A 15341-nucleotide genomic window follows, 5' to 3' on the forward strand; every position below is an offset into this window, starting at 1 on the left:
AAGGTCAACAAATAGTCCTCGTATCGGATTCTAAGGATATTAGGATGGGTATGCGAAGTATATCTCCTGGAGCTTCAGTTTCTAAGCCACCTAGAAATAGAATGCAGAGGAAGGTTAATACTCTATCATTAACCAATTCTCCTGTTGAGGCTAGTATTACTAAAAGTATCATAGCTGAGAAAGACGGGGCTTATAGTAAGGAAGGCTACTTATCACTGTCATCGGAGTCTGGTGGTTCATCGATGGGATCCGGGTACCAATATTCACAAATTTTGCAATTAGAACATGCTGTTTCAACTTTAAATGATTCACTAGACCGTATTCTGAAACTATCCCCGCATTTGAAGACCTACTTATCATACTTTAATAATGAGAAGACTCCCACCGAATTTTTGCCAAGTTTCTCAAGGTATCAATTGAAATGCGCAGCCGAGCTGAAAACGCTATATCTGCTAGGAAAATTACCGATTATAGATGAATTGAAGGAATACGAATCGAAATTTTCCGCTTCCGATCCAACTCCTGTATTTTCAATACTGGAAGCTGAAGATGTAGATCGTCTTTCTGGCGAAGACAGAGAGGATGATTATGTTCCATCTGAAGTTGGTACAAACTCATCAAATATTCTTTCCTTATCTACAAACAAAAACTGGCCGCCTCCACTGCCTGAGCTTAAGAACCCCATAATTAAGGCTCGAGTGTTTACCCACAGGTCGATTATCAATGATAAACTATACTTGACCGAAGCTGAAATGATAAAAGCACATAATGAACGTTTGGAATTCCTCGGTGATTCGATACTGAATACTACTATGACTATGATTGTATACAATAAATTTCCTAACTTCAACGAAGGTCGTCTTTCGCAGCTGCGGATGAAACTTATTAATAATGAGAGATTAAAAGAGTGGTCGTTTCTATATGGCCTACCTAATATGTTAAAGACAAATGTCGAAGCCTTCAACCAACCGTCTGATAATACAACTTGCAAACTAAAGTTGTGTGCTGATGTCTTTGAAGCATATATTGGAGGTTTGATTGAGGAGGACGCTAAGAAAAACTTACCAACTGTCAGGAAGTGGTTGGAGAAGTTGGCTGAACCCGTCATTAAAGAAGAGATGGAAACTGACGTATTTTTAGAAAATACAGAAGAGGTTGATATAAACGCAAAGAAGACTCTATATTCCCTAATAGGATATGCTGCATTAAAACTGCATTATCACCCTGTACATCGGCCAACTTTGAATGATCCTTACGCGATAGTCGAATGCAGAGTTAAAAATGATGTAGTGCTTGGGTCCGGGAAAGGTAAGAACGTTAAGATTGCTGGGATGAGAGCGGCACAAGAGGTGTTGGCAAACAAAGAACTAGTCGATAGGTATGCTGCAGAGCGCGCAGCTATTCCACGAGGGGAATCTGTAATCAAAGAATGCGTTGACCACAGCGACTCTAAGCATTAAACTCCGCAAAAGATATTTAACCATATAAAAAGAAGACACTTTAAATATCATACATTTGGTTCTCTATAAAGCTATTTTTACATTACATTAAAGAATACCTTGAGTTTTGAAATACCTAGTATTTGAGCGCATTAATATGCAATGTAGCAGTATTTACAGTTTCAGGAAATTATATGCTGTCCGAGAGTAATGTAATATTTCCGCGCTAAAGTGAACTTGGTTAACCATCATCTGATGCAGCAGATTCCAACCTATAATTCTTTAGCCTTCCTTTTTCTCTTGTTAACATCTTGGCCCTCATACTCTCTAGTTATCATAGTCAACAATGTGTTAACTCTTTTGGATAAATCATGGACAGTCCTTGTCCTAATAAACCAGTCAAAGTGAAACAAACTTGAAGTCATAATATCCTGCTTTAATTTCTCATATAAATGTTCATAAAACAAGCCATATTTATTAACTGTAAGCAGAATAAATTTGTCCTCAATAGAGTTGTATGTTCTTCTCGCATTGTTAGGAGGGTATTGGATAACCATTTCATGTAATGGAGACTCACATTGCGATATCTTCATGCATAGCAACAATTCCTGTTGCCTCAATTTCTCAGTCTTCTTCTCACCGTTCTCAATAGTGTTTAAATATTTCTCATATCCTTGAATTTCCGTATACCTATCCCAAAAAGCATTTCCGTACTTCTCAACTTCGCTTAAAGTTTTGTTTTCAAGGGTATTAGCTATTGCTTTGTAGTTCTTTCTCCCGTATTTTGCACATCCACTTATAAAAGTTACGAATTCACGCTTAGTCCAGTTGGTGAAGGCTTCTTTAATCAGTTTTTGTTTGGCCAATTCGTCCTCCTCGGTGAATTCAGGACATTCGTCAATTTTGGCTTGCTCAGCAGAAACTCGTTCAGAAACACCATCCGCATCGTCCTCCACGTCAGATCCCAGATCGTAACTGGATACTTTATAATTGATTTTTTTCTTATAAGACAACTGTTCTCTCTCCTGTAGAACACTTAATTCCGGCGGCGGAAATTGGAAATCTTGAACTTGAACAAACTTTGGCGGACGAGGCATCCTTGGCTGATTAGCTCCCTTTGTAGATCCTTTACTAGATGCTCCGCCTATTATCTCTTTGTAATAATCATCTACTGAATAAGTTTGATCTCTTCGTCTTTCTCTTCTTGACGGATTAATCCAATCTAGTGTTTTATCGTTGGATTTTCTCTTCTCAAAGTTTGTGCCATTCCAGTCATACTTCGATTGATCCGTCATCCCGTTAAACTTTTGAAGGTCATCTAGACCTAATGCTTCATACCTTGCATTTAATTGCTTAGTTTTTTGTTCACCTTTCTTTAAAATGTCATCGATATCTTCATCCATAGTCACTGTCTTGGATATATGTTCGAAGACGTTTTTTGCACCAAATTGAATCATATCAATGAGCTCATCACTAGTATTGCCCAAGCTGGCACTTTTCTTACCAATCCCCTGTTGGATAACCAACTGATCAAGTCTTAGCTTTTGAGCAGCCCTTTCTATGACCTTTTCCTCAATAGCATTCTCAGTAACAAATCGATATACATGGACTTGCTTCTTTTGACCAATTCTATGTGCCCTGTCCATGGCCTGTAAATCCGCCTGTGGATTCCAATCTGAATCGTACAACACCACTGTATCGGCTGTAACCAAGTTGATACCTAAACCACCAGCACGTGTTGTTAATAGAAAAATAAACTTATCTGACTGAGGGGCATTGTATTCATCGATTGCAGTAATACGATCTTCGTGAGATGTGGAACCATCAATCCGACAATATTCATATCCTCGGAAATAGCAATAATCTTCCAATATGTCCAACAGTCTCGACATTTGGCTGAAAATAAGTACCCTAGAGCCTTGCTGATGCTTGCGTTCCAACAATTTGTCAAGGATAATCATTTTTCCAGAGTTAAATATTAAGTGTTCATCAGTAGTAAAGGGAGGGCCCGGCTCTGCTCCTTCGAACAGGTATGGGTGGTTACAGCACTTTCTGAGCTGCATAACAATATTGAGTAGTCGCGTCTTTCCTTCTCTTTTACCAACAGCTCCATTCACAGCGTCGATATCCTTTTCCAGCAATGACTTGTACCAATGGATTTGCATATCTGACATACCAACATAAACATTGGTCTCGATTTTTGGTAGAAGTGATTTCTCTACCTCAGATTTCAATCTTCTCAGTAAAAAGGGCTGTAATACGGCATGTAGCTGTTGAACAACGACATCTTGATCTTGATCGTTTTCATTCTGCTGAAACCACTCATCGAATACTTCGGACTCCCCAAAAACATCCGGTAACAAGAAATTTAACAGTGCCCATAGTTCGTGTAAGTTGTTTTGTAAGGGAGTACCTGTTATTAACAATCTGTTCTTCGAATAAAATAGTCTGATAATCTGGGATAAGGTACTTTGCTCGTTCTTAATCCTATGTGCCTCATCAATAATGATATACTGCCACGCGAACTTTTTCAACGCACTTTTCTCCTTTATTACCATCTCATAAGTGGTTATTATAACGTCGAAATCACATTTCATTATTCTTTCGTCAATTATAGCTCCTCTAGTCTCCTTGTCGCCCTGTAGCGCTAAGGTATTCACTTCTGGCGTCCACTTAGCAAATTCTCGCTGCCAATTATCCAGGGTTGATTTGGGTACCACAACCAAGTATGGCCCCTCTATGCCCTTCACATACCTTAAATATCCTAGAAACGCAATTGTTTGCAAAGTCTTTCCGAGGCCCATCTCGTCTGCCAAAATTCCTGATAATTTGTTGCCATGTAAGGACACTAGCCAATTCAGTCCATATATCTGATAGTCTCTCAGCTTACCAGATTTAATATAACTTGGCGATTCGGTAATAACGGTTGTATCAGGAAGGGTACTCTCCTCATCCTGCATTAATTCTTCGTCTTCTTCTTTCTCAGTTTTCCTATAGTGCCTCGATGATTCTCTATGTCTAAGCGTTCTACCGCTCTTACCACGACCTTCACCATCGATTTGCTTCAGTAGTTTACGCATATTTTTATCATGTTTAGCTCTCATACCAATAAAATGCCTGAATAAATCAGTAAGTTCCAACAGGTACTTGAATCTGGTATAGGTATCTTCATAGTCTCTTTCTTTTGCAACCTTACAATCTACATCCAAAATGAAAGCATTTTTCCTATCTTTCCAATAGCTTGAATCCTTCTAATAATAAATAATTGTTAGTTTCAATTATTTATAACCAATTCATATTACTAACTAATGAATCATGTTTAACATACTTTAACCGATTGCGACATTTGGTTTAATTAAATTCAAGTATAATACAAACCAACAAATATAAAGACGGAAAGATGTATATAAGTGAGTAGTTTGTATGCGGAATGAAGAAGATTGAATTGATTAACATCCTCAGTAGATTAAGGAAGTCAATATATTTGTAAAAATAAAAATTTTAAGAGTGTTATTCGACAGTATTATTGCCTTACTTAATGAAGCGCGACGATGGGTACTTCGAAAATTATGTAATAAATGGAAGCTCTCTTACGTTATCAAGACTAAGTGCGGGTAACGCGCTGCTATGTCTAAAATTAACTCTAACGTTTTTGTGGCAGCTTAAAGTTAAAGGGATTTGATTACCAATCGACCTTCTTGAACTTGACCTTTCCCTTCTTCGCTGGTTCAAGATAGCCGTATTGGATTTTCAGGTGCCGTTCGTACGTCTCTTCCTCTTTAATTTGCTGCTGTACCTTAGCAGATTCTTGTTCCCACCACAATGCGAAGTCTATAGTAGGTCCGACATTAGATTTTGTCTGAGATTTTGGAGTCCTTGGTTTCGAAGATGGGGCAGGTGTGGTGAGATACGACTTGATGGAACCTTGCTGTCCTTTAGTAGTGATGCCAATAATCTCTGAAGTTGGATTTCCGGACTTTAGCACTTCCGTCAATGCGGGGAACTTACCATTTGCGGAAGATCCTTCTTTGGAGGTAGTCTTAGAAGCGAGGGTTTTCCATGGCACACCTGGTGGTGCTGGCTTCTCCTCGGTAGCAGAAAAGTCTAGTTTTTTATGCTTGATGCGGGATCTTTGGGAGGATTTCTTGAACAATAAAGATGTAGAGCTCGAAGTAGACACTCTTTTCTTATGGTCAAGATCGTCTGCTATAGAGTTCAATGATGGAAATTGGGTGGGGTTTACACCAGATGTCGCAGAAACCGATACGACTGGCACCTGTTTAGGGATCTTTTCGAATACTGCAACATTGTGTGTATTTGCGGGAATATTTAGCGGAATTGTAACCGGCTGGGTATTAGAAGAACCTTTGTAGGACCTTCTTCTAGTTTTGGAAACAGTTATGAATCCTTCAGTCCCAGTGGGGTCGATGTTTTCCTTGTAGCTTGGTTTGGATGTTGCAGCCGCTGGTTTGGCAGGAACGGGAACAAGCGACTGGGCATCTTGCGAAGAAGCAGCGGTCTCAAGACCGTTCGAGGACTTAGCCTTTCCTACTTGTTTCTTGGGCTTGGACTTGGGCTTCTTCTTCTTGATATGTGAAATAACCTCAAAAGGACGTAAAGGATCCATAAACTGTTCGTTGAATTTGGGGAGGTTTCCCTTAAATTCCGCGATCCACTTGTTTGTAGAATAACTGGAATACCAGTCAACATTACTGGCGGTGTTGCTGCCAAACCTAAGCGAGCCGGTAATACGTTCAAAACGCTCCCAGTCGTCTAGTGAAAGATGTTCGTGTAGTAGATTCAGGTTGTGGTCTGCAAACAGCAGCTCTATGTTGTGATAAAGGAAGCATATGCAGGCATACGATAGTGCGTGGCAATTGTAGGTATTTGCGTTCATCCAAATCTGAATGACATTGTTAGCCTGAATAAGAGCTGCGAGAACACTCTCTAAATAGCTTTGAAGCTCGTCCATCATAAACAGGTCAGCGAGTTCAATAACTTCAAAAATATCATTGATCAATTCAACTCTGTCCTCGAAATGAAGACCTTCCAACAGTTGCCTGAATGGTAATCCAAATGCATACTTTAGGATGACATCAAAAATTGGAGCCCTGGTATTCGTTAGATCCAGTTTATCGTATGCCCAGCGTCCGCTGAGCAGGGTCTCAAAATATGGTGACCTACATCGCAGGATAAAGGAAAACGTATATAGTGGGGTTTCAGAATCTGCAAGAAGGATTTCTAAGTCAGGCTTGATGGGCAGGTCAAGAAGTACAGGGGGTTCTTCGCTATCGCCAGTCGTGCTTGCTGCTGATCCAAAAGTTGAGCTGTGCCGGTAGAGAAGTTCGATTGATTTCGGCAATTGCTCGTTATCAGAACGGAGGTAAAAAATTGACGAAATTTCCCTGATATCTTTCACTAATAACCTTGATTCAGAAACATCTAGAGTAGGAGTATCGATAATGGGATCTCTTTCTACACCAGAGTATAGCATGTGCAGTGCGTAAAGTAATGTAGTGGGCAGGTTTTCTGAGGAGAATTGCGATACAGCATCCACTATGATCTTCCACGAAGTAGACTCCGGATCACAGTCCAAGGTGAAGCTAAAACCAGATTTTGAAGACCTGCCTACCGTGTGAAGTTCTCCTACAATTTTTTCTATCCAGTCTGGGCAACGCAAATATAATAACATTTTGTGACAATGACCGATTACCTGACCTTTTCTATCAATAAACTCTACATCATAATCTTTCATAAGGCCAGGCACCATTTCATCACTATGTGATTTCGGGTATGATTTTCTAGGTTTTGTTTTCCATGGTGGTTCAACCACATTGAAGAGCCTATTGTTGACAGTCAAGTTTTCTTTCTCAGATAATAGCTCCTCATCGTCGACAAGCTGCGAACTAAGAGGCCTTCGTATAACATACGAATTATCATATAATTTGTTTCTTTGCTTGAATGTGGAGCCTTCATCAACTGCTGCCAGTGGAGAGAATCTGCCTAGATCTCTGTGTATGGGATTTGCGTAAAAGTTAAGCGGTGGAGGGTCATACTCATCCACCATAACACAAAATGAGCTGAAAGATGCGTCACAGCTAACGCCGACGCATCTGCTACCAGGTAACTTTGGTTTTCTCAGTTCGAACTGTTGAGCTGGACCTTTAGATACAAAGACATCACCACTGGTGGTACATAGTATAATTTCACCAGCAGCGCCAACATCGAAATCCACACAGCGATCTAGCCATGTCCTAGGTGTCCAGTATGGCATGATATGAGGGACAGGCTTTAATTTCCTCCACATGCCCTTTGTATCCGACACCCTAAGTATGCCCACCGAGCCATCGTTGTACAAAATGCACATGTTATTACCGTACGCGTTTCGGCAGCCAATCTTAATCACCTTATGTTCGTCGGCGGGACGCGGTACCCTATAGATATCACGCGCGCCCTCTTCTTCGCCCACATTAGGCTTCGTTAGAGTGAACTTATACCTTTTAAAGTCTGCTAGCACACAAAGCTTGTAGTTGTCAGACCAAATAAGTGTTGCCTGCTCTAAACATACTATTTTTTGCAGCTTGTGAGCATCTATCTGGAACTCCACAATGCGGCCTGTTTTCCAACCGCTTAACGAACCATTAGTGCAATTAGGAGGCGTGGCAGGCTTAGGAGTAGCCATTTGGCCGGTGTTTAGCCCCCAAAAATACACAGTTCCTCGGTCAGTTGCTACCGCTGAATGCACATTCGAGCAAGATACCAGCGTCAACGAGGATTTATGCGGCAATCTTACGGTATCCTTTGTCAAGGATAAGGATCTATCCGTATCATACCCTAATTGGTAATATTGATTGCTACCCCATGAATACACAACGCCAGAGGACGTGATTACAACATTGTGTAAATCACTTGAAGATGCAGCCACCACACTGTCGACACTATAGGCTTCTGGAGGCCTTTCAAACCGAAAGCTTCGTACCTTCGTACCTTCGGAGACACCACGTATAAAGTCCCCTGACACATACATAACGTTATCCATGTCGAACACTATCGAGTAGCGTTTATTCATATGACAGTCACGGATTCGCAGACCCATGTCTCCGTTAGATAACCGCACTTCAAACCACTCCTTCCGAGCCTTGATATCCCCCGTACCTAGCTGGAAATGGTCGTTATGACCAAAAGTATAGCATCTCTTGGCACCTCGCGAGGCGCACCACTCCCGCAGAGTCTCGATCGAGGGTTTCCTTTTCAAACGATCGTCCGACCACTCCACCAAAGGCTCAACACTCCCAAATCTCGGTGTTATGCTCAACGGCAGTCTCTTCAGAGACCAGTAATCATGCAGCTCCTTCATCATCCTCAGAGGGGTAAGACCCTCTCTGTCCTTAAGGTCAAGGATCGATCCCCGCCGCATGACATCAACAATGTCAGATTTCGATTGCCAGTAATGATATATCCTAAATGCCTTATGATACTGACCCGACATTAAACATATGTGTAGTGGGGAGTAACCAGACTCCCAGTCTTGGGCATACGGGTCAATGTCACCCAATGTGTCATCCAAATTCACGCTAGCGCAACGGGAAAGATGATACGAGATCGATCTCCCAAAAACATCTACGGCTGATTCATTATCTTGATCAGTAGGCATGCCAAAGTCCTTGAACAACCTGCTGTGACACGTCGTAGTGCTTCTGTTGTAGTCGTCGTTCTTTTAAGTATACTAATGTAATGCTACCAAGCACGTGATCCCACGTGATGCGCACGTGATCTTGCGGCATGTGACCTTTGTTGTGCAGCGCGTAGGGAACACCTAATAGGGTTAAAGCTTCTAACAATACGGTGATGAGAGCCCCTATTGTATTTGCAGCAATCTTGGTAATTGTCGTGGCCGAACGTCATGTTCTAATGGTGTTCCTTCGCAGGAAGCAATTCATGACCAAGCTGTTGAATTTTACATTCTTTGAGCATTGAGTTTGTTTGCACATGAATAAAATAGCGTGATGACAATGATCGACGCTTAATAATTAGGCGTGGTGCAATGACACATTAGATAATTTAAGAATGTTCACATTAAACTCTCATATAGAAGCTAGTGAAATAAGAATCTTGCCAGTGCTAAATCGTTAGGTATTCGTTCTGCAGTCTCCAAATACATGACGTATTTTGATAGCTTGATTGATGTTTCGCCACATATAAATCCAACGCCTTTAAATCATGGGTATAGCGAAGAGGTGGATGAGCAGGGTGAGGTAACCAGAGAATGTGCTTGCGATAGATTGGTGGTATTTGTGAATGGGGCGGGGAAGGCGCACAACAGGAACCTGGCGCAATCTAACAAATTTTTGGATTTCATTCAGGAACGACAAATACAGTTTCTAACAATCCGGTTGATAGCTGAGGGTAAGCTTCCATGCGACGTGTATTTTCACGAGGGATGGAGAGTGCTAGCGAAGAAGTATGAGCTTTTCGATATGCTTTCGTTACAAGATCTGAACCGTGATATTGGCGATGCGTACTACTATTGTGATGCGAACCTGGTGATGAATACAGAACGAGCTAACTACGTTAACATACTCGTAGATATGTGGAGAGATGGAAAGGGGGGAGCCAGTTACGTTTGTATATTTGCGAATTTTGTTCCGCGGTTGCTGGTTGGTGCTGTGGAAGGGGAAACCTACGAAACTTGGCTTAATGATTCGTTAAAGGCCGAGAATAGACAATTGTTGGGGTTTATCCCATTGTTAGACCCTAAAAGTATGCCGGAGAAGGTTAAAATCTTCCACGAGGTGATGGAAAAATATCGGTTGAAAGAAAGTGTGTTAAGTTTTGTGATTAACGACATCGATATTTCTTTGACTGCAGATGATTTAGAGCCCTATTACTGCCCTGAACTGTCACCAACTCCTTGTATCAATGCGTCTGATCGCGTTCTGGACGTCATTTCGTTCATCATGTTTCGACATGCGATTAGTGAGCCTTTGTTAGGAGACATTTTCTCTTCGTTCGTGTCTTGGCCTGGAGTAATACTTTGCCTATCCGACAAAAACTGCTCGTACTACGACCATGACTTTCAAGAGGGATGCGATACTTTCTATTTCTCTGAATGGCAGTATTATACTTTTGAGAATCTGAAGTATTTTCTTGACCTTGATAAAGGATACGAAGCTTGGCTCGATTGGGAATTCGACAAGCGTTATATTTTCGATACAGAACGTATGAAGCTGCCTGAAAACTTAAATGAGGATCAGCTCTGTATTTTCAACTACTTTGTGTCGCTCATGTTACCATTAAGGACTCTTTATGACAGACTTCAGGAAAACAATGACAATGAGTTGCTTCTCTGTTATATAATGTACGACTCGATCTTTCGTTATTACTCCGCCATAAAAAGCTTCTGGCGTAATAAAACTATCCGCACCGTTGATCGAGTAGACTATTCATTTTTAAATCCACCAGCCGGCCTGGGAATGAAAACTGTACAAGCGCTGCTACGGTGTGTGTTGTCTACTGAGAGGATATTCATTGATTACTACGAGCAATTCATCAGCAATCCTCTACCAAGTGTTTCCATAGTATTAAATCCTACTATGAAAACAAGGTTCATTCAGTCAGTATTTCCGGAAGAATCTACTCGCCATAAAGCTAACGCTCTGAAGTATCTCTTTCATTATTTAACCAATAAGACGATTAGGAAGGACTTTAGTAGCTCCAATCCCCACAGTGAGCTTCTAGTTTATCTGGCAAGACCACCGGCGCCCGACGTTGGGAAATACACTAGTGTATCATTAATAAAGTACTGGTTTGATAGGAAAGAATTGTGGTCAGAATTATCTGTATTAGCTGTATCGTTGTTCTATTCCAACTGGACGACAAAACCTGCCTTATTGGAAATTGAACGAAGAGTTCATGCTTTACAGAGGGCCAATGGCATGGATCTAGATTATCCACAACTTGAAAGACTCGTTAAAATCAACCATAATATGACAAAGTTCGGGATGTCGTATGGTCCTGCATAATTATTAAAAGAATTAATTTAATATAACTTTTACCGATTGATGTACAACACCAATGCGGTATATATACCATTAAGACAGAGATTTAATAGTACCTTTCTATAAGCGACTGCTCGATTCAAGGTTTTTATTCTACCTACAAGGAAACGGCAAAGACAGTCAAATTTAAGTATTAAAATTAGGTTACATATAATAGATAAGAAGCGGATATTTCCCTTCACTACCTAATAAGATGTAGTAGTTGACAATATTGCGTGTTAGTAGTTATAGGGTCATTTGCATTATCGTTTATTCAATGTTTTATTAAAGTCCAATAATTCCAATTCAGGAATTATAAAAGTTCAGTGCCAAAAGTTTGAGTATAGTTATTGAGTTCTGTAACATTATTATCTCTCAAACAAATAATGGCGACGGCAACCTTCTATAATCTGGTAGATGGAACACCTGAAAATATTGCGGTTAAAATAGCAGTAAAAAACAGAACCAAAAATAAACACCACCAAGCACGTTTCCGCATTATGGATAATACAAAGGGATGTCTGACTTTCGCAAGTCTATTTCTTGCTCCTAGCATAGCGAGAAAAAAGGGAATTTCTGCCGATCGCGTTGGTTTGGGTTTCTCATAACCTAATTCTGGCTCTTCAAGCTTAGGAGGCGGTACCAGAGTTTGGGTGACACCAAACAATGTGTATATAATATCCAAGTGGTAAATACCACAAATGATGTAATAACTTCCTAAGAAGAAAGGTGCCAATGTTACAACCCGGATGTTTCTAGAGTAGTTTAGAAATATTAATATGTAGCCAATCCAAAATCCGATCCCCCAAAATACAAAGCCGGTTGCTACTCGCGAAAGTGTTGTACATTGTGAATATGGGGAGCCGCTGAAGCTTGAAGACAGAGTAATACTATCCTGCAAATTGTGCAAAGCAACTGACGACAAGAATTTGGGAAAACAGTAAATTTCCAAAAACTGAAATGCTAGAATCTTGAGCGGTTCAAACACATCAGGATCATATCTTTGTTCATCTTTAACCAAAGAGATTGCTTCCATTCTCATGTGTTCCGGAATATTAAACAATGGCCTTCCCAGAGTCAAGCTATCATCCAACACTAAGTATCTGTCAACAATAGCATTTGAGCTTGCAATTAATTGTTTTGACGTAATTTTGGGCTTTTGAGTATCATCCATATGTTTTACTAAATAGTCATCCAATATGACAGAAAGACGTTTGTTATCTGTAGTGCCCTGTATTTGGCCCAGCATCCGCTGCTCTTGATTTGAAGTAGCAAACAGTGATTCCATCACTTGTGAAATGCTCTCAGAGCCAGTCTCGCTTTTCAAAAACTGACTGACCCTAATATTATCATGGTAATCCAAATACCCCTCGTTCAATAACGCTTCCAACAACAACATACTAGTGGCACTTTGCCTACTAGTAGAAGTATTCCTGTTTCCCGCTCTGGAACGTTTACTAGTATTGCTGCTACTATTACTGCAGCTGTCCATGTTATCGAAAAATTCTTTCGTGTCATTGATGCTATCGAGGTTTTTCTGATGCTCTTCCACTTCCAGAAACATAGATTCCCTTATTCCCTTCACATACTGTTTGCAAAGCCTTAAATGCGCCATTACATCGATCCAAAAGTCCATGTAATTTAACGCACCTGGGTACTGGTATAAGAATGTGTAGAATGACCAAGAATCCACCGGTGTGGCCGTCTGGTTGTTTAGAACTTCATACAAAGTCGGTAACCTTTCCGACTGCAGCCTTATCTCTTCTGTCTCCATAGCTATGAGATGTGTGGGAACTCAGATCCGTCAATGCTCCCTGAGTGATTTTAGCAATAGGTTGCAATAACCATATATACCGTCCTCAAAAAGCGGAGATACCAGCTCTTAATTTCACAGTTTTGTTTACTGTTCTCTATCAGTTTCCGTCACGTGACGCAATGCCACAAAGCAGGGTCATCTTTTACGAGATGGCTGGTTGCTTGCTGATGTAATCACGGTTCCTTAATCAGATTTGCCGCCGAGTGACTATTGACAACCAGCACCCCGGACCATTGTTCAAGCCTATTCTTCAGCTGCTGAGATAACAAACGTTGCTGGTGATAGCCAGCAGTTTTAAGCTCCTATCTATTGCTTTTGTTGCTAAAAATACCGTTACCTTTATTTAGTACTAGTGAAACATGGTTAGCTACATCCCATGTAGATATTAGATTAATTGGGCGATTCGAGGTGTTCTCGTTTTATACGGTTTCTTAAACATTAAAGTCGATCATAGTATACGAACAGAACGCTTATACCCAATGCTGCTAAGTTAGTGCACTGTTATTAAAACATCATCCATATTCCAGTGCCCAGGATCATACCTAGAACGCCTGCTGTTATGGACGCTGCGATAATGCGTTCATTTTGTTCGATTATGGGAGCGTCTTCGAATACTAAGACACTGCTGCTAGTTGTGTAATTCTTACCAGCTTCAGGATCACCTTTACTTGAGCCACCCTCGTTAGCTGTATGTGGAGCAGGCTTTGTGTGGATTAGTAGGCTCTGAATAACATCTAAAGCACTGATTTGTTCACCAAGTCCATAAATACCATCGAATTCGGCACGATGCCAGTCGAGGCCACAATAGGAGCCTGATGGACCGCCTGCACACGACGCAGCTGCTGACGTTGCTGAAGCTTGTAGCAAAGGCATGATCTGATCACGCGTAAACGGTGCGAGAACAGATGTCAAAGCGAGCATACGTGAAAGAACACTCTTGAATGCTCGTTGATCGTTGTTGCATCCTATTTTACTTCCCTGACATGCACTCTCGTACATTACATCCTGGAAGAAGAAGAAGTACTTCGCACTTTGGAGGATCTTATCAACACGTTCTCGCCATACTTCAGATCCCGTGACGTTGTACATGACTGCGCAGCCCGCGAGGATGATCCCATGGTTATATGACCACTGTGGGCCTTTTAAAGCGGTACAGTTATTGGTGACATGGGCACCATCCATAATAAGAATAGGGTCATTAAACTGGAAGAAATTTATATCAACCAGCCACTGAAATACTTTTTCTGCTGTGTCCAAATACTCCTGTTGACCAGTGTATCGGCCAAGTCGCGCAGCTATCAGAAAGAGACACCCATTGGCGATTGAATTCTTATAATCATATCCAATATTGTATGCGAAAATCTGCCATCGTAAACCGCCCCCGCAGTGTTCCGTATCCCAACGTAACCACATAGTGTTATAGACCGCCTGTATCATTGCAAGCCACCCCGGTACGCCTTCTTCTGTAGCGTCTGGAAAGTTTCGCTCTACCACGTCCATCACAAATAATCCCCAGATACCCTGGTCATCGTTACCCTCGGTTAAGGATTGATTGGAAGGAATAAAATCGTAATTGGTACCAGATTGAGCAATTAAACAGTCGTGTAAAAGCTGCTCATATTTTGTATTATCACACAAATACCAATTTTCAAGCATTCCACCAAAAACCAACCCTGCTTCCCACCAGTAATAAGGATAAACGAACATTCCCACCACGCCTCCATATTCACTACCCCAATAATAATCCATTATGTCGTTTTGAATAATATCTGTGGCAGCACATATGGATTCTCGTGAACTTATATCGAGCGTAATCCCATGGCAGAATCGTATACCTATTAAAAATACCCAAGTTAGGGCCTGATGCACGGAAGACATTAAGGCGTTGGCTCTTAGAATAAAATGAATGAATGAGTCAATAATTAGAATCAGACTGCCGTATATTAAATGACTATTCAATATCACAAATATTTAAACATCCACCAGAGTCTCTATTCTTTAAACTTAAACATGTAATATAGCATCTTTGAATCATGGAGAGACGCGATG

The 15341-nt window shown here is 40.9% G+C and overlaps 6 protein-coding genes across 6 annotated transcripts; 2 read left to right on the forward strand and 4 right to left on the reverse strand.

Annotated features, from left to right (window-relative positions):
• Positions 1 to 44: 44 nt before the first annotated feature.
• Positions 45 to 1460, forward strand: RNT1 (ribonuclease III; the record flags this gene model as incomplete). The annotated part of the gene is made up of 1 exon (XM_018132190.1): positions 45 to 1460. The coding sequence occupies one exon, from the start codon at positions 45 to 47 to the stop codon at positions 1458 to 1460; it is 1416 nt and encodes a 471-aa protein (XP_017987232.1).
• A 251-nt stretch (positions 1461 to 1711) lies between these two features.
• On the reverse strand, positions 1712 to 4785 carry ISW2 (DNA translocase; the record flags this gene model as incomplete). The annotated part of the gene is made up of 2 exons (XM_018132189.1): positions 1712 to 4690; positions 4768 to 4785. The coding sequence occupies 2 exons, from the start codon at positions 4783 to 4785 to the stop codon at positions 1712 to 1714; spliced, it is 2997 nt and encodes a 998-aa protein (XP_017987233.1).
• A 336-nt stretch (positions 4786 to 5121) lies between these two features.
• On the reverse strand, positions 5122 to 9093 carry AW171_hschr42123 (HDL506Cp; the record flags this gene model as incomplete). The annotated part of the gene is made up of 1 exon (XM_018132188.1): positions 5122 to 9093. The coding sequence occupies one exon, from the start codon at positions 9091 to 9093 to the stop codon at positions 5122 to 5124; it is 3972 nt and encodes a 1323-aa protein (XP_017987234.1).
• A 505-nt stretch (positions 9094 to 9598) lies between these two features.
• AW171_hschr42124 (HDL505Wp) lies at positions 9599 to 11461 on the forward strand (the record flags this gene model as incomplete). The annotated part of the gene is made up of 1 exon (XM_018132187.1): positions 9599 to 11461. The coding sequence occupies one exon, from the start codon at positions 9599 to 9601 to the stop codon at positions 11459 to 11461; it is 1863 nt and encodes a 620-aa protein (XP_017987235.1).
• Positions 11462 to 11879: 418 nt separating this feature from the next.
• On the reverse strand, positions 11880 to 13250 carry RAX1 (Rax1p; the record flags this gene model as incomplete). The annotated part of the gene is made up of 1 exon (XM_018132186.1): positions 11880 to 13250. The coding sequence occupies one exon, from the start codon at positions 13248 to 13250 to the stop codon at positions 11880 to 11882; it is 1371 nt and encodes a 456-aa protein (XP_017987236.1).
• A 546-nt stretch (positions 13251 to 13796) lies between these two features.
• On the reverse strand, positions 13797 to 15170 carry AW171_hschr42126 (glycoside hydrolase family 76 protein; the record flags this gene model as incomplete). The annotated part of the gene is made up of 1 exon (XM_018132185.1): positions 13797 to 15170. The coding sequence occupies one exon, from the start codon at positions 15168 to 15170 to the stop codon at positions 13797 to 13799; it is 1374 nt and encodes a 457-aa protein (XP_017987237.1).
• Between the last annotated feature and the right edge of the window lie 171 nt (positions 15171 to 15341).

Source organism: Eremothecium sinecaudum, chromosome IV (assembly GCF_001548555.1).
Source record: "Eremothecium sinecaudum strain ATCC 58844 chromosome IV, complete sequence".
Taxonomy (NCBI): Eukaryota; Fungi; Ascomycota; class Saccharomycetes; order Saccharomycetales; family Saccharomycetaceae; genus Eremothecium; species Eremothecium sinecaudum.